This window comes from Notechis scutatus, chromosome 3, assembly GCF_049901735.1.
Source record: "Notechis scutatus isolate UNSWTSFEM ecotype Mainland chromosome 3, rNotScu1.2, whole genome shotgun sequence".
Classification (NCBI taxonomy): domain Eukaryota; kingdom Metazoa; phylum Chordata; class Lepidosauria; order Squamata; family Elapidae; genus Notechis; species Notechis scutatus.
The window spans coordinates 92,387,656-92,410,351 of NC_142011.1; the positions used below are offsets into that span (position 1 = coordinate 92,387,656).

Here is a 22,696-nt window from a genome sequence, read left to right on the forward strand (position 1 = left end):
TTGTACTTTATCCGAAAATGCTCTGGCAAAATGGCTTTTAGGGATGGGACGAATATTTGAGGGCGCCGAAAATAGAGTAGAACCATTTAAGAATATCAATAGCTATACATAATGTAATCGTTTTGTTTATATTAGTTTTGATTGGCAACGTGGGCACTTTCCCCAATATTCTGAAAACATAACAATCCAGAAATAGGTTTTTGGCATTCCCTGCATAGCTGGCAGAACATTTAGATGACCTTCTTGAATGTCAAAGGGCAATATCACATGACAGCCCCAAATCACTCACTTTTTCACGTGCTTTAAACATTCTCCAGCTAGGTCAAAGCAGTTGAGAGTAAATCACTTCCATGGGGCTAGGGTAACATATTTGTAAGCTGCTAGTTGTGTTGAATTAAGTTCTGGGGTTGGGAAATGAATCCGTCCCTTCCCTAGCTTGCACTGCACATAGAAACTGAAATACCAAACTTGTAAAACAAGCAAATGGAGAATAAATAGAAAGCAGTAAAGCAGTACCTGACCAGAAAGGAGTGGAGGAAGGGGGAACAAAGCTGTAGTCTGGCACAGTTACAAAAGAAAACCCACAGAACAAAGAAGGGTCTTAGAAAAAGAAAAGAAGAAGAAAAAAGAGAAGCAAAATGACATTGAATGATCAGTAAAAAAAAGTATTCAGATATTCTTATGACTTGCATCTGTTTTAAGAAGAAACAAACATTTTTTGGCTGTTTTGCAGCTTTTTAAAAAAACATTTCTTACCTGCTTAAAGGCATAGTTTTTACTCCTTTGCTTTGGCCATTTCGTTCCCCCACTCCCTCCTGCAACTTACTAGGAACACTCATTTTGCAAAAAAAAAGATGAATTTCCATAAACAAGGATGCAATTCATTTTTTCGCACATGCTTATGCCACCCTGTAAATTGGAGCGGCAATTGTTTTAGGAAGCAACTGCAGCTTGGTCGCCCTGTGTCAGATTAAAGCTTCCAATCTCTAGTCAGCCATGAAGTTCCCTGGGTAACTCTGGATCACCCGTAGCAAACTGGGAAGATAACAATGGATTTGCAGAAGACACTTGCATGCCATCTTGAATTCATCTCATTTCAAGGAAATGGGGCATTTATTGGCTTTATTTTGTTTCCATACCCCAGAAAGAGTTGCAAAAAAATGAATGAATAGGTATTTTCAATAATAGTCTTCAGGGCACGCCAGCAAAATGCAGGGACTTTCAGCTGCTTTTAAGCTCCCAAAACATTTAGAAATAGATATGTAATCCTTCCTAGCACATGGACCATTTAGTATCATAAGGAACAACAATACTGAGATTGAAAAAAAAAAAACCGTTGTGAGATGTACAAATGCATGTCCTGAATCACTCTGATTTTCTTAACAGTTGCAAAGCAGGGCCCTTAATAAGGGCAACTTGCAAAGCTTTTTCAAAGATCTTAAATACAATTAACTAGTTATTGTATTTTAATATAATACGCAGAAGAGTTGAACAAGTATTAATTTTGTTGTGATAAAGCTAGGGTGCTTCTGACAATCATTTTCTAATTCATCCAAACTGGAAAATCACGGGTATCCATTTTTGAACAAGCATGGATACTAAACCACACTTTTGAAGTTGACTGTGGTTAACAATAAAAATGGTAGCTGGGAGGTTGAAGCTACACTTAGTCAAAATAATCACACTGGAATAAATGAGATTTAAGAAGCGCTGTTCATTTCAATGGTTAACCGAAGTACAAACTCAAGTTCATGGGATTCATTGATGAATTAGGAAATTATAGTTAATTCCTGATCTGATTGGGAAGGGAAGAACATTGAAACTGATCATGTAGGCAAAATATTTATTAATAGCTTATTAAGCAGCTGCACACATAGCCAATAATTACCACATTCAACCATCAATCTTAAATTGCTATTGGGGTAGAATTACAACACCTCCCTGCTGCTTCCGGTTTAGCAGAAAGCAGATTGCCTATCTCTTCCCCAAATTAACAGGCAGTGAGGAACAGAGAAACCCAACACCGATCTTCAATGAACAACAATTCACTGATTTCAATACAGAAGCCATCCCCACAGAGTTATTGCGCACAAACAAAATTGTGTCTTTTTATCATACAATTAAGCTTTCTCAATCATAGAATGTAACAAAATATTCAGAAGGGATTATTATCTTCTGCCAGTAACACATTTTTTTCTTTTAATGTGTTGAAAAGAACTTTTAACAATACAGTACTGTTAAAAATGAAAAGACAGAATAGCTTGAGAGCTAGGGACCAACTCTTTGAAAGGCCACTGAAAATGCCAGAAAAGAATACAAATCAGTTATTAATTAGCTTATATTAGTTCTCATATTATGAAAACTTATAGCTGGAAATTAGTGCTAGGAAATTATTATTAGCTGGAAATTAGTGCTAGAATGATCTATTGTTGAGATGACTTGATGCTAGTTCAAGCTCACAGATTTGTCAGTTCTTGTCAAACAATTGCACATAATTGTGCTGTGGCTCTTGTGTTCATAATTTTCACAGTCTCTCTCCTCTTATTGTTCTTGCAATAATGCTACCTCTTATTGTTCTCTTATATATAAAACTGCAAAGAAAGACAAACTAAAAGAAAGCATTACAACTTCCATAATTATATCCATGTTCATTGTAACAAAACACTATTGTAAAGATGTGTAGTTGATCATATGAGTCCCTCCTCATTCTGCAGCCAAGTGTTCATTGTCCCATGGATGGATTTTTCTGATTGTCCCTATTCCTCCACTGCGCACAAACCTCTCCAAAATATGTGACAAATTCTCTTTCCTGCCTATTGGTTGCTGTTTTTTTCTGTTGATTTATACGGGATGAAGACTCACTTGTAATCATTCTATAGATATTAAGCATACCATTTCCCTATTTATTGGCTGTATAAAGAACTGGCCCCATTCAATGACACGGCCTCAACTTTCTTGCTCCTAAACATTTCAAAACATCTTCCGGTCTTTAATGGGCACTCAGAAAGGCTCTGAAATTATCCATCTGCTTCTCAGTAATTTAGAAGTGTATTAAAAGGGCATACGTGTGTCTACATAATTTTTAATCTTCTGCCATTATTTTTAGAAATTTCTATTGCTCATAAAATCTCAACTATCCAATTCCAGCACTGTGAAATTTGGCAGCAATCACAATGGCTACAGAATCAAGTGAAGCTAATGAACAGATGCCCAGATGCTCTCAGCAACTTCAAATCAGTTATCAGGACTAGTATTCATGTTGTTTTATTAAATATTAAGGACAGCATGGGTCAGCTCTGTTAAACTCCTCACTACAGGTAGTCCTCAACTTACAACAGTTCATTTCGTGGCTGTTCAAAGTTACAATGGCACCAAAAAAAAGTGACTTACAACCATTTTTCAGAATTACGATCTTTGCAGCCTCCCCATGATCATGTGGTCAAAATTCAGATGCTTGGCAACTGGTTCATATTTATAACTGTTGCAGTGTCTCAGGGTTATGTGATCACTTTTTGAGACCTTCCAACAAGCAAAGTCAATCGAATAGCCAGATTCACTTATCAATCGGATTAGTAATTTATCAACTGCAGTGATTCACTTAACAACTGTGGCAAGAAAGGCCATAAAATAGGGCAAAACTTTAAAAATGTTTCATTTAACAACAGAAATTTTGTGCTCAATTGTGGTCGTAAATCGAGGATTACCTGTACTGGTTTTTGCAATAAATTACAAACACATATAGATAGAAATGTGTTTGCCTCTGTCCAGTCCAAATTTGGTTACTCTAAAGTAAGTCTTATTTAGGAACACCAACAAGCAGAATGATAGAAGAAATCATTCTGACCTTAAGCTTCTTTAGAAAAACTCTGCATTATAAGACTGTGGTTTTAAACAACAAGAATAATTCATTTAAATGTCAAATTTGAATTACGTGTTTATTAATTCATGTAGCCAAAAGCAGCTTAGCCAATGCAAAACGCCTGTTTACAAATCAATTGCTCACTTACATTTTTAATAGATGTTTGAGCAGCAATTTGATTTAAGGAGAGGCAGTCAGGAAGTCAACTGGACCTCTTCATAAACCTGTCAGCAGATGCTGATTCTGCTTAGCTGCAGAAAAGTCTGGCTAAATGCATTATCATATTGATAGGTTATATGTCAAAAATGCAAAATGGAAGGTGCTTTCAACTGAATTTCATTCCTGTGTAATAAAAACAACAACAAATGCTTACAATTGCTGCTTGCTCTGTGGCTTCTTTGATCCGGCGTATTTTCATACTCCTTGTATGGGTACTGAAGAGTCGTATCCAAACTTCGAAAGCCTTCTTTGAGAGACTGGTGTTTGTAATATTCCACAAGTTCCTTCCAGAATAGAAATATTTAGACAGACATTAATAATTATTTGATAACATTTGAAATCAATGTCAAAAGACAACTTCCTTCATGACACAGGGATTAACTGCGGGAAGTGTATAATTTGGGTGGAAAAAGCACCCCAAAATGTTAAGCAAACAAATTCCACAAAATGTCCCATCTCTATTATGAAACTGCAAGTTTGAGTGGGCCAATTTTGAGCGTTTTGGAAGTGGTCTACTTCAGATTAATGTATTGAAGCTCAGAACTTCACAAGTTGAGGCTTGAGGTCAGTGGTGGGATTCAAATATTTTTGATTGGTGGGCATGCTCTGCGCATGTGCACACACTTTGCGTGCATGTGTGCGCCAAATGCGGGTGGGCCCAACAGCAGAGCAGGGGAGAAAACCGGTTTGGTCTCCGCTGCTCATCACTGCTACTGGCTCGCCAAACCGGTCAAATACCACCTCTGCTTGAGGTACTTCTTGCTATGCTCGGAATCACCAATTCTGCTTTGAAAAGGGTATTTGGCACACACAAAAAATTAATACTCTAAATGTTTTGAACAAACCCCTAGCAAGTTTTGATTCAGGCGTGAAAGGTGCTGCTTGTTCATACCTGTAGAAATGGACCTTCATTCATATAAGGCTGGCCTTATCATCGAAAAAGCACAACAAAGAATGTTCTTTCTGCACCAACTCAGAAAGCTCAAACTGCCAAAAGAGCTGCTGATACAGTTCTACAGAGGAATTATTGAGTCTGTCATCTGCACCTCTATAACTATCTGGTTTGGTTCTGCAACCCAACAGGACAGACGCAGACTTCAGAGGATAATTAGGACTGCAGAAAAAACAATTACTACCAACCTGCCTTCAATTGAGGACCTGTATACTGCACGAGTCAAAAAGAGGGCTGTGAAAATATTTACAAGTCCCTCACATCTTGGACATAAACTGTTTCAACTCCTTCCCTCAAAACGATGCTATAGAGCACTGCATACCAGAACAACTAGACACAAGAACATTTTCCCCCCTAAAGCCATCACTCTGCTAAACAAATAATTCCCTCAACACTGTTCAACTATTTACAAAGTATACAGTACTATTACTGTTAATCTTCTCATCACTCCCTATCACCCATCCCCTCCCACTTGTGATTGTAGGACTGTAACTTTGTTGCTTGTATCCTTACAATTTATATTGACTGTTTCCTAGTATGATTGGATTGTTGATTGTACCCTATGACTATCATTAAGTGTTATACGATATGATTCTTGATTCTTAACGAATGTACCTTTTCTTTATGTATACTGAGAGTATTTACACCAAGACAAATCCCTTGTGTGTCCAATCACACTTGGCCAATATTCTATTCTATTCTATTCTATTCTATTCTATTCTATTCTATTCTATTCTATTCTATTCTATTCTATTCTATTCTATTCTATTCTAATTCTTATCAAAGATGCTGTATGAATTAAATGAGTATTAGCAAGTATCAGCTTTAAACACTTTTTACACTGAAAAAACTGCACATAAAAGTAATTAAATTTTGAATGGATTAAAATGGAATTGTTCTTCCTGTGTCTGGTTTTCTACATGTATAGAAGTATACACTTCTGTGAATCAATGGCATCCTTCATTCATGTGGACCATAGTTCCAACCTAAATTTATTACATTACATAATGCTTACATTAATTAGTGTTTGGATTTTCTTATACTTACTGTTGTTTTCCTGGTTATTCATTATAACACCTATATGAAGTATTTTGCCCATACATGTTTATTAATTGTTTTGTACCAGAAAGAAAATCACTCTGAATTGACTTGCAAAAAAAACCCAAATCTACTTGGGAGCAATGGCAACCACTGGGAAAGAGCTAAAAACATGAATAACTGTGTTGAAGCTCATGTTTGACCAGAACAATATTCACTGCAAATTTTTCCAGTACATACAGGATCAAATGTCCTTTTCCACATATATTCATCAACTCAAAATATGAAATTAGGTTTTCTGCTTTAACAATGCATGAGCCAAATGCAGGACTCAAAGGAGATGTATGTTAATATTTAGTATTTATCTTCATTCGTTTAGCTACATGGCAAGGATACCTAACCAATCCTGTTGCTTCTTTTCACTGTTATGTAAGCTGATCTGAATACACCATATATGGATCAGAACTAGTAATCCACACATTTTATACTTCATTAATGTTGTGATAATGTGATAATTAACAATGCATGTTGGCTCATGCATTGTTAAACCAGAAAACCTAATTTCACATTTTGAGTACACTTGATTATCCTAGAATGAATGAATGAATGACAATGACAGACCGACAGATGGATATCACTGAAGTTGTAACAAATCATTCAGAAAAGATTGTTTCACAACCCATATTCACAATCAGTCATTTCTGTTCAATTTATTAAAACTGATGCACACTTCCAGGACTCACATGGCTGCTTTAAAAGCCATCTCCAGCTGTCTCCACAAGCATATATGCATAACCACTTTGAAAGTAGCAATAGTAATAGCATTTAGCATATACAATACTCTCTGGACAGTTTGCAATCCTCAACATATCCCTCCCCCCAAGAAATCTGGGCTCTCATCTTATCAACCTCGGAAGGCTAGAAGGCCGAGTCAACCTTGTGCCTCATCAGGAGGAAACTCCAGGCTGTGGGCAGAGTTTGCCTGCAACACTGTACTTTAACCACTGTATCAAGTAGGGGTTTCATTGATGACAGCTTTTGAAGCAGTGTCTCATTGGGTTGAAGTAATTTAGCTTTTTTATTTAAAAAAAAAAATCCTTTAAACTCTTCTTTGTGAACACTTTGGATGTACTGTATATTTACATGCAGACCAATTTAGGACTATAATAATAATAAACTCAACTAATATAGCTCATTTCTCTTAAAGAGATGACCAAACTGTAGTATAAACTGCTGTGAGCGAAAATATGATTAGAAATGTGTATTTTGAGAATATGTTTTAAATCATCTTTAAATCAGTGGCTGTAAGAATGAGCATATGAAGAAGAAGCAGTAACTCCCAACAGATTGAAACGTTTCATTTAGGTTCTTGTTCCTCTATTCTTGATTATTTTTAAATGAACCTGAAGATAGCACAATCAGTACCTTAAAAAGTGGGAAAGAACTTTCAGAAGATAGATGCTTATACGCAACCATCAAAAACATTCAAAACAGACCTGACAAGCTTACTTCTAATCATTTTTTAAGTTCCTTACATGCTAATAGCTTAATGAAAATGTATGAACCTGCAGCTAATATAGGCTTCCCCATTTATATTAAAAATTGATTCAAAAGAGAGAAAAAAAGTTATCCCTGGCAAATACGAGAGTGATTAATTGTCACAACTGCATCAAAGCTAAACATTTAGATTTCATGAATTTCAAGTGGCAGATATTCAATGGTCCTTGGGATCAATGGGATTCAATATATTTAGGTTTGGCTTGGTGGCATTTATTGCTTCTAGTTTTGAAGCGTTGGTCTTCTGTTACATGTGAATACATGAAATATATAGCCCTCAAAGGTGTGATAAATCTCCTGCTATTGCTGATCCCATCTCTATGTGGAAAGGTCACAGCCCTTTCCTAACATAATGTTTATGTTCAGGTTTTCCCTTTATTGCTATGTGTGCAACAGTACATTTCTTACTGCAAGGTATATTTTCTGCAATCAGTCGGAAAAATACAAAGTAAATGGTGCAAAAGCTCAGATTGATACAATTTCTTGATAGACGAAGCAATAGCAGTGTTTGATACTCGTTTTTCTGATTCAATAACCTGAGAGTAAATTTCAGTGATAAAAGAAACGAGTTTTCCTTGTCAAAGGACTGCATGTCTCATATAACAGTATACACAAATAATGGTCTTGCAAATATTTCTGGATAGATATGTCAGATGTCTCTGAACCAGCCACTATTGCTTCTCTCTATTTGTTTGCTTTTGTATAGTAGAAATCCTTAGAGAAAAGACTGCAGCTACACCACAGCTATCAGATAATGGCATGCCTCTGGCATGGTCCTAGTAAACAGTAGCTGTGGCTTGCCAAGTCAATGGCCTGTGAGAAGACATTCTTTGTATTTCATCAGATGGCATGAGTATCAAGATCGTGAAGCTTTTAAAAAAATATACAACGTACTTTCAAGAGTTATATCAGAACATACACAGAGAGTCTAATGTGTTATCTGAATTATAATGCACATGGCTCAAGGCTTCAGCACACAAAAGAAAATTTGGACCAGATGTCTTCTCTCTGAAACAGATGGGTTTGGAATAGTTTACTGGAACTACATAATAATCATAATCCTAAATTACCTTTTGAAAGTATTTGACTCAGTGCCTCAGTATAAAACTTCAAACCTGCAAAATACCGAGATCTTCAGCTATGAAGCTTACTAAGGGAATCAATGTCTCTTGCCCTAACCTAGCCTGCAGGATTGTCATAAAGGAAAATAAAATAAAATCAATCATCTTGGAAGAAGGTGTGATAAAAAATGTAATAATATAGATTGATATTAATATTATACCAATTTTCAGACAGCAGTTTTTGTATTCTGCGAAGGCCTCATTCTCTGGTGGAACCAGATAATCTGTTCCTCACCCTTCTGATAGCTGTGTCTGATGTTGCAGGTCTGTGTGTTGGGTTATTTTTTCCTGATTTAGTAAAAATTAAAATCACTGGAAGTTATACAGTATCCAAATTAATTAAATAAGTAAATATAAATATGTAAAAAGACGATGTTTACTCAAAACAGTAACCTACCCGCAGGATTTAGAAAAGTTACAGTACCTTCTGGGCTTATTTTAAACCTCCTTCACTTCAATGGCCCTTTATATTTTACATATATATGTTCCATTGATCTCTAGCAAGACTTTTTCAGAGTAAGCATGTACAGGTAAGATTGTAAAACATATTTAGCATTTGCTTAGTCTTTCTACAACGATAATGCAAGTCTTGCACTTTTTAAACAATGAATTATTTTACAAATAACTATACAAATGCTAACTCTTACTCTTCTAACATTCTAATTCAGTTGGAATCAATAGATCTTGGTATAATGAAATTAACTCAGAATAAATGGTCATTTAAATGACAACAGGGGAATACCAACACTACAGATAAACGATCTAGAAATAATGCAAGACATATATTTCACAAAACCCCTGAAATCCTTCAAGTAGACTATGTTTCTGGTCCATCTGTTCCTCACCCCCAACTCCAAATGATAATTATCTAAAGAAATCTATACTGACCAACACAGAGATTATGAAATTTTGCAAAAAGATCAAAGCAAAAGCAACTCATTTATTTTGCTGTTTCAAACCACAGCAATTTCTTTCCAAAGTAAAAATATAAGATAACATATTAGTATAAACTGCTATTCATCGCCAATTCATTCACTATAGTCCTGCTAATCAAACATGTTTAAGTCTTGGAAGCTATAATCGCTTGGATAGGCTAAGTTGAGACTAAATCAGTTGACATAAAAATATTATTTATGAAATATAAACATTGCATAATTAGATCATTCTTGAATGATAGTTGTGGCTTAGGACTACTTCAAAAAGTTACTGCTAATATTCCAGTAAACCAAAAGCATACAGGATTCACACTTCCTATCCTTAAGTTTCCATTTCAAATACTAGTAAATAAAAATAAAGTGGGAATAATGTGTACTTCCTTCTTAGCATGAAAGTTATCACAATCTTCATTACTGTAAAACCACAAGCAAATATACAATATCTCTATCAGAGTATTCCCTCTTGCAATTTTAATGTAAATAAGCCAAATGAATTGGAATCTTTTTAATACATGCTAAGTCATGACCCTTTCTCTTTCAAACAATAATCAACAGTCTTTTTTCATATGTATGGCTGCTCAGAGTTTTTGCTGTTGTTGTTTTTGACAACTTTACAGATGTTGGGAGATAGATTCATTTATTAATCACCTATTTCCAATGACAGCAAGTGCAACTGTTGTTATTATGCGTTAAAAACTAATCAGTTCACCGAAAGCCTCAACCCTCAAAGCGTTTGCCATGAATAATAATAACTATTTAGTTTTATTTGCTTTTTCTTTCTTTTTTGACAAACTAGATTTGTCAAAAAAGAAAGAAAGAAAAGGCAAATAAAACTAAATAGTTCTTATTATTATAAGAACAGCAAAAGCAAAAGCACTTAGACTTATATACCACTTCACAGTGTTTTACAGCCCTCTCAAAGAGGTTTACAGAGTCAGCCTATTACCCCCCAACAACCTGGATTCTAATTTTACCAATCTTGGAAAGATGGAAGGCTGAGTCAACCTTGAGTCAGTCAGGATTGAGGGAATTGAACTCCTGCCAATGTTAGCCAGCAATACCGCACTCTAACCACTGCGCCAGCACAGGTCTTATAGTAGTAACATTAAGCTAGATATGCCAACTGTAATGTCCAATTAAGATAATGTCCAATTAAAGTATTTTTGGAAACAGGAAAACAAAATAAAAACTTATACTTACCATTAAACTTCTAAATTTCCTATTTTCTGCAATGTGAAAAAAACTTTCTCTTGTGAAAATCTTGATATGCTTCACTTCATTATTGTACCTATAGACAATGAATAACTTATGAATATAAATGTGTTTTCAATCTGGAAAAATCAATAATTACTTGACAACATGCCCAAACTCTCCATGAATAAATTCTTAAGACAAAACACATATCCATGCCAATACACTGCTGACACCTAATTAACAAAAGACATTTATTAGGGTCCAGTTTAACACACCCGCCTACATTCAGATTTAAGAAAAAGCCTCCCAGCAATATCTAATTATTGGATCCCACCAAGCTGATTGCATTCAAATTCATACTGACAAACAGCTTTTCAAAAAATTATTATTCCTTCGGTGTGATCTCCTTGTTCCCACTCAATTCAAGGGAAAAATTCTGTTTGGCTTCAGTTGATAGCTTGATCAATTCTGAAAAAAAATTCTAGTTAAAATGCAAATAGACCTTTAAATCACTCTTTACTAGCTATCATAAAATCTTTGTGTTCCAAGTCACAGAACCATTATGGTGTCATTCATCCCAACTGAAAAGTTTACTTTCAGAAGGTAATAAAAACGTTTCACGTTTTCCCCTTTGTGAAGCTGGGCTGGGCATGGCCTGAACATGATGCATTCGGCCTGCAGGGTGCCAGTTTGACACCCCTACCCTAATCCCTAAATCCTAACCCCCAAACATGGCCACGGAAAGATTGGGTGTAAGAACTTTTGTGACTTTGCTCTTCCTTAAGCATAATTGTAAGATTCCAGAGAGCCAGTGTGGTATGGTGGTTAAGGCACTGGGTTAAAAAAAAGTGTATTCTAGTCCTGCACAGAAACACAGGCAGAGAAACCAACTCAGTAACTATGGCCTGGTCACTTTCTCAAAGCTGTAGGAAGAAGCAACCAAAGCCAAACTACTTCCAAAAATCCTACCAAGAAAACTTCAATTTGCTCCATATAGCTGCCAGGAGTCAAGGCTTTGTTGAAGGGAAGGTAGAGCAGCAACAACTTCAGAATAACAAAATAATAGAATAATAGTGGTTAGGGATACTAATTTTCAAAGAAGTTCAGCAGGGAAGCAGAGCAGAGATGGTATTCAGCAGGTTCTGTCCAGTTCTGGAGAACCGCTAGTGGAAATTTTGAGTAGTTCGGAGAACTGGCAAATACCACCTCTGACTGGCCCCACTCCCATCTCTTTTCTGCCTCCTAAGTCCCAGCTGATCAGCTGGGTCTTCTTTCGTTGCTCTACACAGGAGAACAGAGTTGAAAAGCAGGTTAGTGGGGTGGGGAGGGAATGGAATTTTGCAGTAACCTTCCCCCAGGAGTTGGGAGGGAATGGAGTTTTTGCAGTGTCCTTCCCCTGCCATGCCCACCAAGCCACGGACACCAAGCCATGCCCACAGAACCGGTAGTAAAAAAAATTTGAATCCCACCACTGAAGCAAAGGCAAAACTACCCATTTCAACCCCATCAAGGTTTCTGTAATATTTTTTAACAAATGAATGTAACTAGCATAACCTTATTTTAAAAATCCATATTGAATATTGACCTATCAATTGCATGAACAATATAAAGAAACACATAATTCACTTACTTAATGCTAATGGCATATTCTCCTGATTCTTTAGTCCTATACCGCACTAAGTAAGTGCTGTTTACCCGGTTAATAAGTTCTGCTTCTGCTTGTAATCTTTCCATTTTTCCGGCGTACCTGAAATAAAGTGAATTTTATTTTATTATATTTTCTGTATTTTGTTTTGCAGTTTCAAACTCAAATGTAATCTTTCAATTAGGCCATGTTTGGTGGCGAGAATCATATGCAACTATCATGGGCAGATATGCCCAGAATAGAATGGGTATCTCATAAGCAAAAAAAAAAAAAAAATCAATCTCCCATTTTGCTGGCTATGGCATTCACTGTAATACAGTTCAGCATCACTAACTATACTTCTTGACCTGCAGATACATTCAACCAATTGCAAAATACAGAAATTCTGTGAGAGCCACAGAATGTAATCTGTGCATGGAACTCTTCTTTTTTTTTGCCAATTTGAAGACACTGGTACTTAGTTTCCATGATGAGAATGGTGTTCTGATATTTGTACAACTGAAATGTTACATTGCTGTATTTTTTTGTATGAACAAAACCTTCGTCTACCTTAAATTCCCCAAGGCATATCACAGTGATAACTGATTAATGGCTTGTGAGGTGCTTTTTGAGTCTTCTTCCTATCAGTCTCCTATGAGTATGAATAATTTTTCTAGCTTTCTCTTTCTAATCAATGTACCCAAAACAGTGACACCATTGTACCAGAATTACCTGTTCCTCAAAAATTAAATTAATTTAATTCAATTCAATTTAAGTCTTTGGGAGCGTAAATGAATCCCGCATCTGGAAAGCACAGGAAATGTCAACAGATCTTGACAAAATATTATATTATGTGCTGGCATGCATCACGTATCCATATTTTATTCTCATCACTGTGGTCAGCCCTGTTGAAGCTCTCAAAAAAAATCAGGCAATTCAAGGGGATATAATTTCTTAGGAAAATAATGTAAATTGTATGTATGGGTCCAACGGTATGTGATTGTTTCTTGCTCTCCTCAATTAGAAACTGGTATCATGGACATCGCTATGAAAGGATTATTCTTCAGGATAAGGGAATGGCTGGAATTGCTAGACTTGAATTTGAGAGGATAGAGATCATGACTGGGTGAAAACTCATTCAAATGCAAAGTTGGTAGGCTTTGAAGGAGTAGCCAGAGCTTCTTATATTATATCATTTCCCAGAGATACAAAATTGGTTGCAAACCAGATTTATCCATGCAAAAATACAGTTATGCAGTATATACACTCAATTATTTTTGCTTATATTACAACTAGATGCATTCCATAGAAGATCAGAAAGGTTAAACCACAACAAATTAGATTTCTATTAATATCATTTTTCTCTCAAGCTATTTATTTGAATTCCTAGCTCTGCCCAAAATAAAAACATAACAATTTATAGCTACCTACCATGGCTGAGAAGAATAGTCTACTGGTTTAGGGACCTAAAATAACGATAAACATATTAAAACAAATACAATTGAATGTAATAAAATGAATTGCAAAAAAAACCCAATACAATAAAATACCATTAAATATGTAAAAGAATAAATGTACATCTCAATGATTTTTACCCATTGTCAGAAAATGATTAAATTAGATACTCTGCATTATGGGCTGTTGGTCTGAGCTCAGAGCTTGGCAGCCAATCAAACGGTCCCAAGTCAGACCATGACTCAGAAGTAGCTAAACAAACAACATCCACTCTCATTTGCATCACATAAAAAGATATTTAAAGACCACTGCTCTGTCAGACGAGCACAATTCAAAGCGCGCTGATAATGTCTCCTCAAATGGTGATGACATGTTTCCAACCAAATTGCCAAGCTCAGAGCTCAGACCAACAAACCAACTCTCAACCTGAGCTACTTATATTCAAATACATTTCAACTTTGCATTATTTGTGGCACTGTTGCTCAATATTTCAGTTTATACAATCAAGTTTTTAAAAATTATGTTTAGGTGACATGATGCAATTCTAGCTATATCAGTTAATATAAAGATTTATTATAGAAGTTTTTTTACTTAGATTTGAATTAAATTCACCATCAAATGCCCATATACTAAAATTTGTACCAAAGTAAATTAAGCATCCAAGCAAAAGAGCAAGATTTTATAGCAAATTTAAGTTTACACACCAAATACAGGATCACCTGTCTACTATTTTCTTTTCAGATATACTGATTTTTCATTCTATAGTGTTACAGACAGAATCAAGCAAAGCAGGAATAATAAAATATATATTTTCCACATCTACAGAGAACAAGAGGGCAAGAAAAATATTGCTGCTGTTTTCAAAAGCAGTCATGTACCTTTTTTAATGCCTATTTTCAGTCTAAATATTTACTGTATGTGCATACGAAGTTCATCAGCTAGATTTTACATTTCAAAGAGATGAACTAAAAAAAGTACAATTAAGCACATTTGAGCCCTATCAAGACTAGTTATTAAACAATTACATTGTGTATTATTATTTCATTGAACAAATCAATATTTTATTATTGCTTCGATTATCCTCTTATTTTTAAACATTTATCTTTTCATGCAACATCACTGCATTTTTCTAGATATACTATAATATTAATTGCAATTTTTCCAGGGATTTTAGTTTATATGGTTCTATACCAGGGTGGGCAAACTACGGCCCTGCGGCCACATCCGGCCCGTTGGTCTGTCCAATGCGGCCCGCCCCTGAAAAAAAATCGCTGCCATTGGTCTGTCCAATCCGGCCCGCCCCTGAAAAAAATCGCTGGGCGTGGCGTATTGCCCTGTGCCACGTGGCCCCCAAAGCTGCAAAACAGTGCAGAGTGATCTAGGGTAGGAAAGAAAAGAAATTTGCAAAGGCCTCGGCTGGGAGTTTGAAATCACCTTCAAGTGCAACCTCTCCGAAGGTGAGTCCCGCCCGATCCCCCTTTTTCCGGGGCTTCCAGGCTTAAACTTTGCAAAGGCAAAGCTTGCAGGCTGGAGCGTCTTCCCGCCGAGGAGCGGAAGGGTTCCACCCGGCGGGCGGGCGGGCTGCTTGGAGCCATCTAAAGCTAGGCCGCTGCTGGTGGAGCCTGCCCTGCCTTGGTGCCCGTTCCTGGCTCGGCGGTCCTGCTCGGGCGGCACTTTAAAAGCCTGCTCCCAGCACCCGAGCAACTTCTCAGCAACTTTCCGCTTCGTTTTAACTCGCGGGCGCTCGCGCCTGGCCCCGAGCCGCGGTGGAGGAAGCCCTGCGGGCAGGCGGGCTGCTTGAGGAGGCGACCCAGCGGCGCTCCGGGCTTCCCCTCTGCCGTGCGGCTCGGGGCCAGGCGTGAGCGCCTGCGAGTAAAGCAGAAGTTGCTGGGAAGTTGCTTTCGGTTTTCGGGCTTCCAGGGCTTTGCAAAGGCAAAGTTTGCAGGCTGGAGCGTCTTCCCCCGAGGAGCGGGAAGGGTTCCGCCCAGCGGGCGGGCGGGCTGCTTGGAGCCGGGCTGCTGTGCGGCTCGGGCGAGCGCCCGCGAGTTAAAATGCAGCCGAAAGTTTCTGGGAAGTTGCTCGGTTTCCGGGGCTTCAGGCTTAAACTTTGCAAAGGCAAAGTTTGCAGGCTGGGCGTCTTCCCGCCGAGGAGCGAAAGGGTTCCGCCCGGTGGGCGGGCGGGCTGCTTGGAGCGGGCTGCCGTGTGGCTCGGGGCGGCGCGAGCGCCCGCAAGTTAAAACGAAGCCGAAAGTTGCTGGGAAGTTGCTCGGATTTTGGGGCTTCCAGGCTTAAACTTTGCTTGGGCGGCACTTTAAAAGCCTGCTCCCAGCACCCGAGCAACTTCCCAGCAACTTTCGGCTTCCTTTTAACTCGCGGGCGCTCGCGCGCCTGGCCCCGAGCCGCGCGGCAGAGGGGAAGCCCGGTGGGCGGGCAGGCTGCTTGGAGGAGGCTACCCGGCGGTGCTCCGGCAGCAGCAACAGGCAGTTTCGCCCGGGCTCTGCTCAGGTGTCCGGCTGGGGCTATCAGGAGTTGCTACCGCCGGCGCAGCTCCATGCGGCTCCAGTCCGCGTTGCCTTGGGAAGGAAAAGGCAAAACCAGGAGCTGCTGAGCCTGAGCCTCCGGTGCCGCTGCTCCCGTTGCAAAGCACCGCCGCGCCTCTTCCTTTTTGCCTTTCCCTTCCCGAGGCAACACAAGACTGGAGCCGTGCGGAGCCACACCGGCGGTAGCAACTCCTGACTCAGGGGCCTCCGAGGGGAGGGAAGGAGGAGAAGAAGAGGGGGAAGGGTGGGGGGTCGATTCCCAAAAATCTTGTGCTGACCCGGCCCGTCTGTCAAATTTTAAAAGTCAATGCGGCCCCTGAGCCAAAAAGTTTGCCCACCCCTGTTCTATACTTTATGATGATAATTTTATTATTCTATTATTCCAGACAATAATTTAACTATTTTATATTAAATTGTATAATGCCTTATTTGGCCAGAATTTTATGGCCAAAATTCTTTAATGAAAACAAACAATTTTACGTGTATTCTTATATAATTTTATACGTTGTTTTATTTAGTTGACTTCTAAGCCATACGGATAGTTAAAAGTGACTATTTTCCCCTAGATAATTGTTTTTCTTGTCAGTAACCAAAACAAACCTGACTGACTGACCAAACTTTTATCTTTCCCAATTCACTGGTGCTTGGAAAACAGAACTATTTAATGATAACTCTACCAAATACAGGTAATCCTCAACTTACAACCGTTCATTTAGTGACTGTTCAAAGTTGCAACAGCACTGAAAACAGTGACTTATGACCATTTTTCACACTATCGTTGCAGTATCCCCGGGATCACATGATCAAAATTGGTATGTTTGGCAATGGATTCATATTTATGATGGTTGCAGTGTCCCGGGGTTATGTGATCACATTTTGTGACCTTCTGACAAGGAAAGTCAATGAGGAAGCCAGATTCACTTAACAACCAAGTTACTAACTTAACAACTATGGCATGAAAGGTTGTAAAATGGGGCAAAATTCACTTAACAACGTCCAACTTAGCAACATAAATTTTGAGCTCAATTGTGGTAGTAAGTCAAGGACTACCTGTAATGCCTTCTGGACGTAACAATCCCAAAATATCTATTTGAGATTTGTTTTTATTTGACTGATTAAAAAATCCTGTGGGTAATCATAAACTGACATCGTAGCTATACCCAAATTTGTATGTGTCAAACCTCATCATATTGATTTTGGGTAGTAACCACCCACAAGTGCTAAAATGTCCCCCTTTCCCAGCTCTGCAATGCTAGTTTTAACCAGGATAATTTAATGGGAAATATCTTATTATTGCAGTTATTTATTGCTATCTATATAATACAAATATTCATATTTTCAGTTTCAGCCATTCTTTTTCCTGCTAGGAGAGAAGATTTAATGCCTCTATCAGCTAGCTCTATTTCCAGAGTATATTTTTAGCCTATTTCCCTTTCTTATTACAAAATGCTTGTATATCTAAAGATGTTCAAAAAAAAATGTAACTTAATTTTAACTGAATTTCTACCTTACAAGCAAAGGGAAAAATGTTCCAATTGTGAAACAGTTGTTCTGAGCCCTGAACCTTGAAACAAGAATTTCACACCTCAAAACAGCCATTTTGAATTTGAGACACTTCTCCAAATACTCAAGAGTAATCCAATTCACACTTGAAAGACAGGTTTTGCACTCAAAATGGGATGGTTCAAATCCAAAACACTTTGCACATCCTTAACCTGTAAGCAAGTCATCCAACAACTGCAAAACCTACACAGAAGTATATAATCAGTGCGGATAAAATCAATTCTGCCTCACATGGACAGCTATAGCATGCTGAAGATTTGCTCAGCTTCATAAGAGTGATCTTAGTATCTCTGGGTTTCTACATCATAGCCCAATTCTGAACATAAATAAATTCCCAAGTGGAAAGTAAAAGGAATTACAGGCAACCCCACTGAAAAGTTTTGGAATCTGTAAACTAGTGCATTGAACAAGTAGATTGCTCCCTGCTGGGAGGAGCCTATGCCACTCACTTAACCGAACCAGTGAGACTAGAGCTAGCGGAGCACTGGGAGACAATTTGATTCATAGTGGCTCCCAAATGACAGATGCAGTCATACTGGGACTTTCCTGGCTAGACAACTGGGGCCCAACCATCTGGGGGCAGGGGGGCAGCCACAGATTGAGGATAGCAAAGGGACCTCAACCTCTTCCTCACCATCGAATAGAAGTACCGCTAATGCAGGGAACCCCCTCTGAGAGTTTACCAGAGCAACTGGCAGCCACCTCTGACAAAACCCCAGGGGCCAGACAGATCCCAAGAGAATATCAGGACCTCGCTGAAGTATTCAGTGAGACTGAGTGTGACATCCTACCTCCCCACCGTGAAAAGACTGCACCATAGAAATCATCCCTGAGGCAAAATTACCAAAGCCCAAAATGTACGCCATGATGCCTTGTGAAATGTAAGAAATGTGCAAATATATAGACAAAAACCTAGAAAGAGGTTTCATCAAGCTGACCAAGCCACGGGTCGCAGCCCCAGTCCTGTTCAAGGAGATCTGTAGGGTTAGTTTCCATCATAGAATTGAAATAAAGAAAACATACACAAATAGGGCTTTCAGCAGGGCTGCATGATCATTAGATGAGAGCAAAGAGCTAATATTTTCTGCATATTGTTGATCCTATCTAGCAGTTTCCCACCAAGAATGTGGTGACACCTACATCTGAAAAGCTCCAGGCATGGTGTGAGAGTTACATATGCTCAGTAAGTCTTTTCTGTATGGCTCCTGAGAAGTGCTTCAATGGGGCCAAGAGGAAATTAATGGATTACTCAAAGAGACCTAAGCATTTGAACAGGATACAAGGCCTAACTCTAAAGCTTCTTGTGAATGGAACAGAATGAGCTGTTATAGAATGAGAGGTGTTGGAACTGAAAAGAAAGAGTCTTCACTTCCAGCCTCCATGATTCCTCTTTGTCTTGCCACCTGCCCTCCACCCCACAGGTCTCCCATCAGGCAACAATTGTTATGGCTACAACTCATAATCCCAATTGATCTTATTCATGCCCTTGTTAAGGATTATGGAAGGTATAGTGCAGAGGTCTTCAAACTTGACAGCTTTAAGATTTGTGGACTTCAACTCCCAGAATTCCTCCTCCAGTCATGTTACCTCAGGAATAGTGGTATAGTGGTATAGTTGTAACATATATAAAGAGAGAAGTGGACAATTCAAAAATGTAAAAAAAATCAATCAATAAAATAATAAATAAAAATATTTTGATCAGGCCACAGGACAAGCTCCTGAACTATAATATATGAAATCATTTCTACCTCAGGATTCATCTACCAGCAAAAGCCTTGTGTGAAAATGAACAATAACAGACTTCGTATGCTTATTAACAACAATAAAAAACAGAACAAAAGCGAGTAAATATGAGCCACTTTCATACAATATGAAAATGTCTTGCTGCCACATATATCAAACCACTGACAGAAAAATGCCTATCAGTTTTATCTCAGAACGCACCATATGCTGTAGATATTCTAGGCTCTCATCCATTTTTCATTTAATATTTATTGTTTGTGCCTTCTGATGTATGTATTTTGTGCTGTTTCTGGGCATTTCTCTATGGATTAGATATAAGCGTTGTTACTTAATAATAATAGTAACAGTGATGGTGCCTTGAAGATGTGATGGATGTTTCAGAATCTTCCAAATGTTATCATTTGTCAAAATGGAATGGCAATGCTTGCCACTTGTAAGGGAACAGTGGTAAAACATCAATTTATCTTTTTAGTAACACCACGCTTCTGACGTTTATTCATATTTGAATTCTTGCAATTTTACAACTAAACTTCTTCCTTGAAAAAATAGAATAATTTCACTAATATCTCTGCACCTCAATGTATAATTACACCTGAATTAAATATGGAGTTAATTAATTTAGCCAGTATTAATTTTAGTTACTGTATGTTGCAGCAGGATTGTACAATGGGGAAGAGTGAATCGTTTGTGGTAACTGAAAAAAGGAGTTAGGAAGAAAAGATTGGTAGGGGTAACTATGAAAATAATGTCTAAATAAGGATGACAGAGAGATTGCAGTGAAATGGAAAGCATAGAGACAATCAATGAATAAGAGACTGAATGGAACAAAGGAAGACATAACTGGACATTAGGAGATTTGATTCTAGTCTGAAAGAAAAATTCCATCTGAGATGCACCATAATGCTTAGTGACAGAGACATTGACAGGGGTTGAGTCATATGTTTGATACCTCTGTGAAAGTTGCAGGAGAAGGATGAAGAAATATAGTGATCACCATTGGATGTGACCAGATAGGATGGTACAAGACTGGAAAACAGCTAGAGTTGCATACTTCCAGGCTCTACTGTCGCCAGTGAGAGTCATTGGTTGTCAAACGCCAAGTTCACAATCACGGGAGTGTTGTTACAACTGGAACTTTAAGGATCAGTTGTAAGTACCATGCATTCAACACCTTCACAATTTCATACAGTCACTGAATGAGTAGTTGGTAACCACTCACTGAATGAGTGGTTACTGAATGAGTGGTCAGTAACCACTCTAACTCTCTGTCTCTGTCTCTGTGTGTGTGTCTGTCTGTCTCTGTCTGTCTGTCTGTCAGTCTGTCTGTCTGTCTCTGTCTCTGTCTGTCTGTCTGTCTCTCCCTCTGTGTATTCTTCCATTCAAGTGTGTTCAATCCTTGAAGACTGCCTGCACAAATCCTTGCATTTTTTGGGGTTAGGTTTCCACAAGTAGTTTGCCACTGCCTTCTTCCTAGGCCTGAGAGAAAGTGACTGGCCCAAAGTCACCCAGCTAGCTTTGGGGCAAAGGCAGGACTAGAACTCCCAATGTCTTGGTTTCTAACCTGATGCCGCTACACCAAACTGGCTGTGTGTGTATATGTGTTTGAAAATTGAACAGATTTGCTAGTTAAATCCTCACCAGATAAACCCATTTTAAGCTGATTTCCTTCAAATTTTTACTTTGAAATCTAGTAACCCACAACACAAAATTGTCTCTTTAAATAAAATTAAGACTGCATGCAATCTCCCCCAACACCACCACACAAAGTATATGTTATTGCATCATGAAAAATTAATTTTAAAAAACTTAGCAAGAAGCAGGCAAATTAGCTGTAGACCTTTTTGTAAAAGCAATCATTCTGACAAACATAATTATATAGTGCTACTTACACATGGGCAAGGTTTTACTGCATCACTTGGAAAGAAACCAAGCTCCTGGGTCATTAAATTTCTACCCTACAGAGAGACAACAGAAAAAAAATAAATATATACAAATGCCATCTATATTCAGAGCAATTTAAACTTGCACATTATGATTTGCCAAATGTTGCTGAATAATTCATTCATGTTCAATACCTGCTTAGATTAGAATGACTAATAGCTAATATAGAAACTCTGAAGGTTGAGGCTTTCTTACTGTAGGGATAAAATTATAAAATTTACATTGGTTTGACATCTACTTTATGTCTATTTTTGAGTAATATCTGGTTAAGGATGAATAAATCAGTTTATGTCCAATCCATGCCACCTGGGTAGGTGTCCACTTGTAGCTCTCAAAATGAAACTTCTGCTCCTTGATGCTTCTAACACTATATATGGTCACCCATTTGTAGACTCAGTGGAAGAAGCATTGCTGATATGGAAATCCTACAAGCAATAACATCAAGCTTAGAAGATCCTTGAGCAGGGAAAGATACTGCTGTTGTATTCCCGGATGTCTTGGACTTTCAAAGATTAGCAGCCTATTTGTAACAATGATTGCATTGGCTTCTCTTGTTATCGTTAGTGACTGGATCAATTTCAGAATGTGATGCCAGAGCATGCAGATAGATTACTTGGAGTGATAAATTTCATCATTAGTTCTCTTGATTTTTACTCAATCTGAGTCACAAGTTTCAGATGGGAGATAATTAAAGTAACTTAGTTTAAAAAGTAACAATCCTCTCTCGGGGAAAACAAAACATGTCCCCTATTTAAAAGAGATTATAGGATGTCTGCTTTAGATTCCCCAGAAATGGACAATTGCTGTATAGGCCAATTTCCATCCTTCTGCAATTGCATAAAGAAATTAAACCAGTGATGGTTTTTCATTACGAGAATTATTTTCTTCCTTCCTTCCAAGCTGTCTTATACTGTAAATAAACTACAGGGTGGAAATTATCTGGACAATCACTCTT

General features: G+C 38.1%; 1 protein-coding gene across 4 annotated transcripts in view; it reads right to left on the reverse strand.

Moving 5' to 3' along the window:
* The window catches only part of VAV3 (vav guanine nucleotide exchange factor 3), a 197,520-nt gene that overhangs the window by 9,580 nt on the left and 165,244 nt on the right, over nucleotides 1-22,696 (reverse strand). For 2 of the 4 annotated variants that reach the window (XM_087960761.1, XM_087960760.1), the window contains 6 exons: nucleotides 21,690-21,755; nucleotides 13,931-13,965; nucleotides 12,506-12,622; nucleotides 10,882-10,969; nucleotides 4,233-4,362; nucleotides 517-600 (listed from right to left, as the gene is read on the reverse strand). In XM_087960761.1, the coding sequence (XP_087816887.1) occupies nucleotides 517-600; nucleotides 4,233-4,362; nucleotides 10,882-10,969; nucleotides 12,506-12,622; nucleotides 13,931-13,965; nucleotides 21,690-21,755 (520 nt within the window). The remainder of the gene's footprint in view (nucleotides 1-516; nucleotides 601-4,232; nucleotides 4,363-10,881; nucleotides 10,970-12,505; nucleotides 12,623-13,930; nucleotides 13,966-21,689; nucleotides 21,756-22,696) is intronic. The other 2 variants (XM_087960759.1, XM_087960758.1) reach the window with 1 other exon arrangement.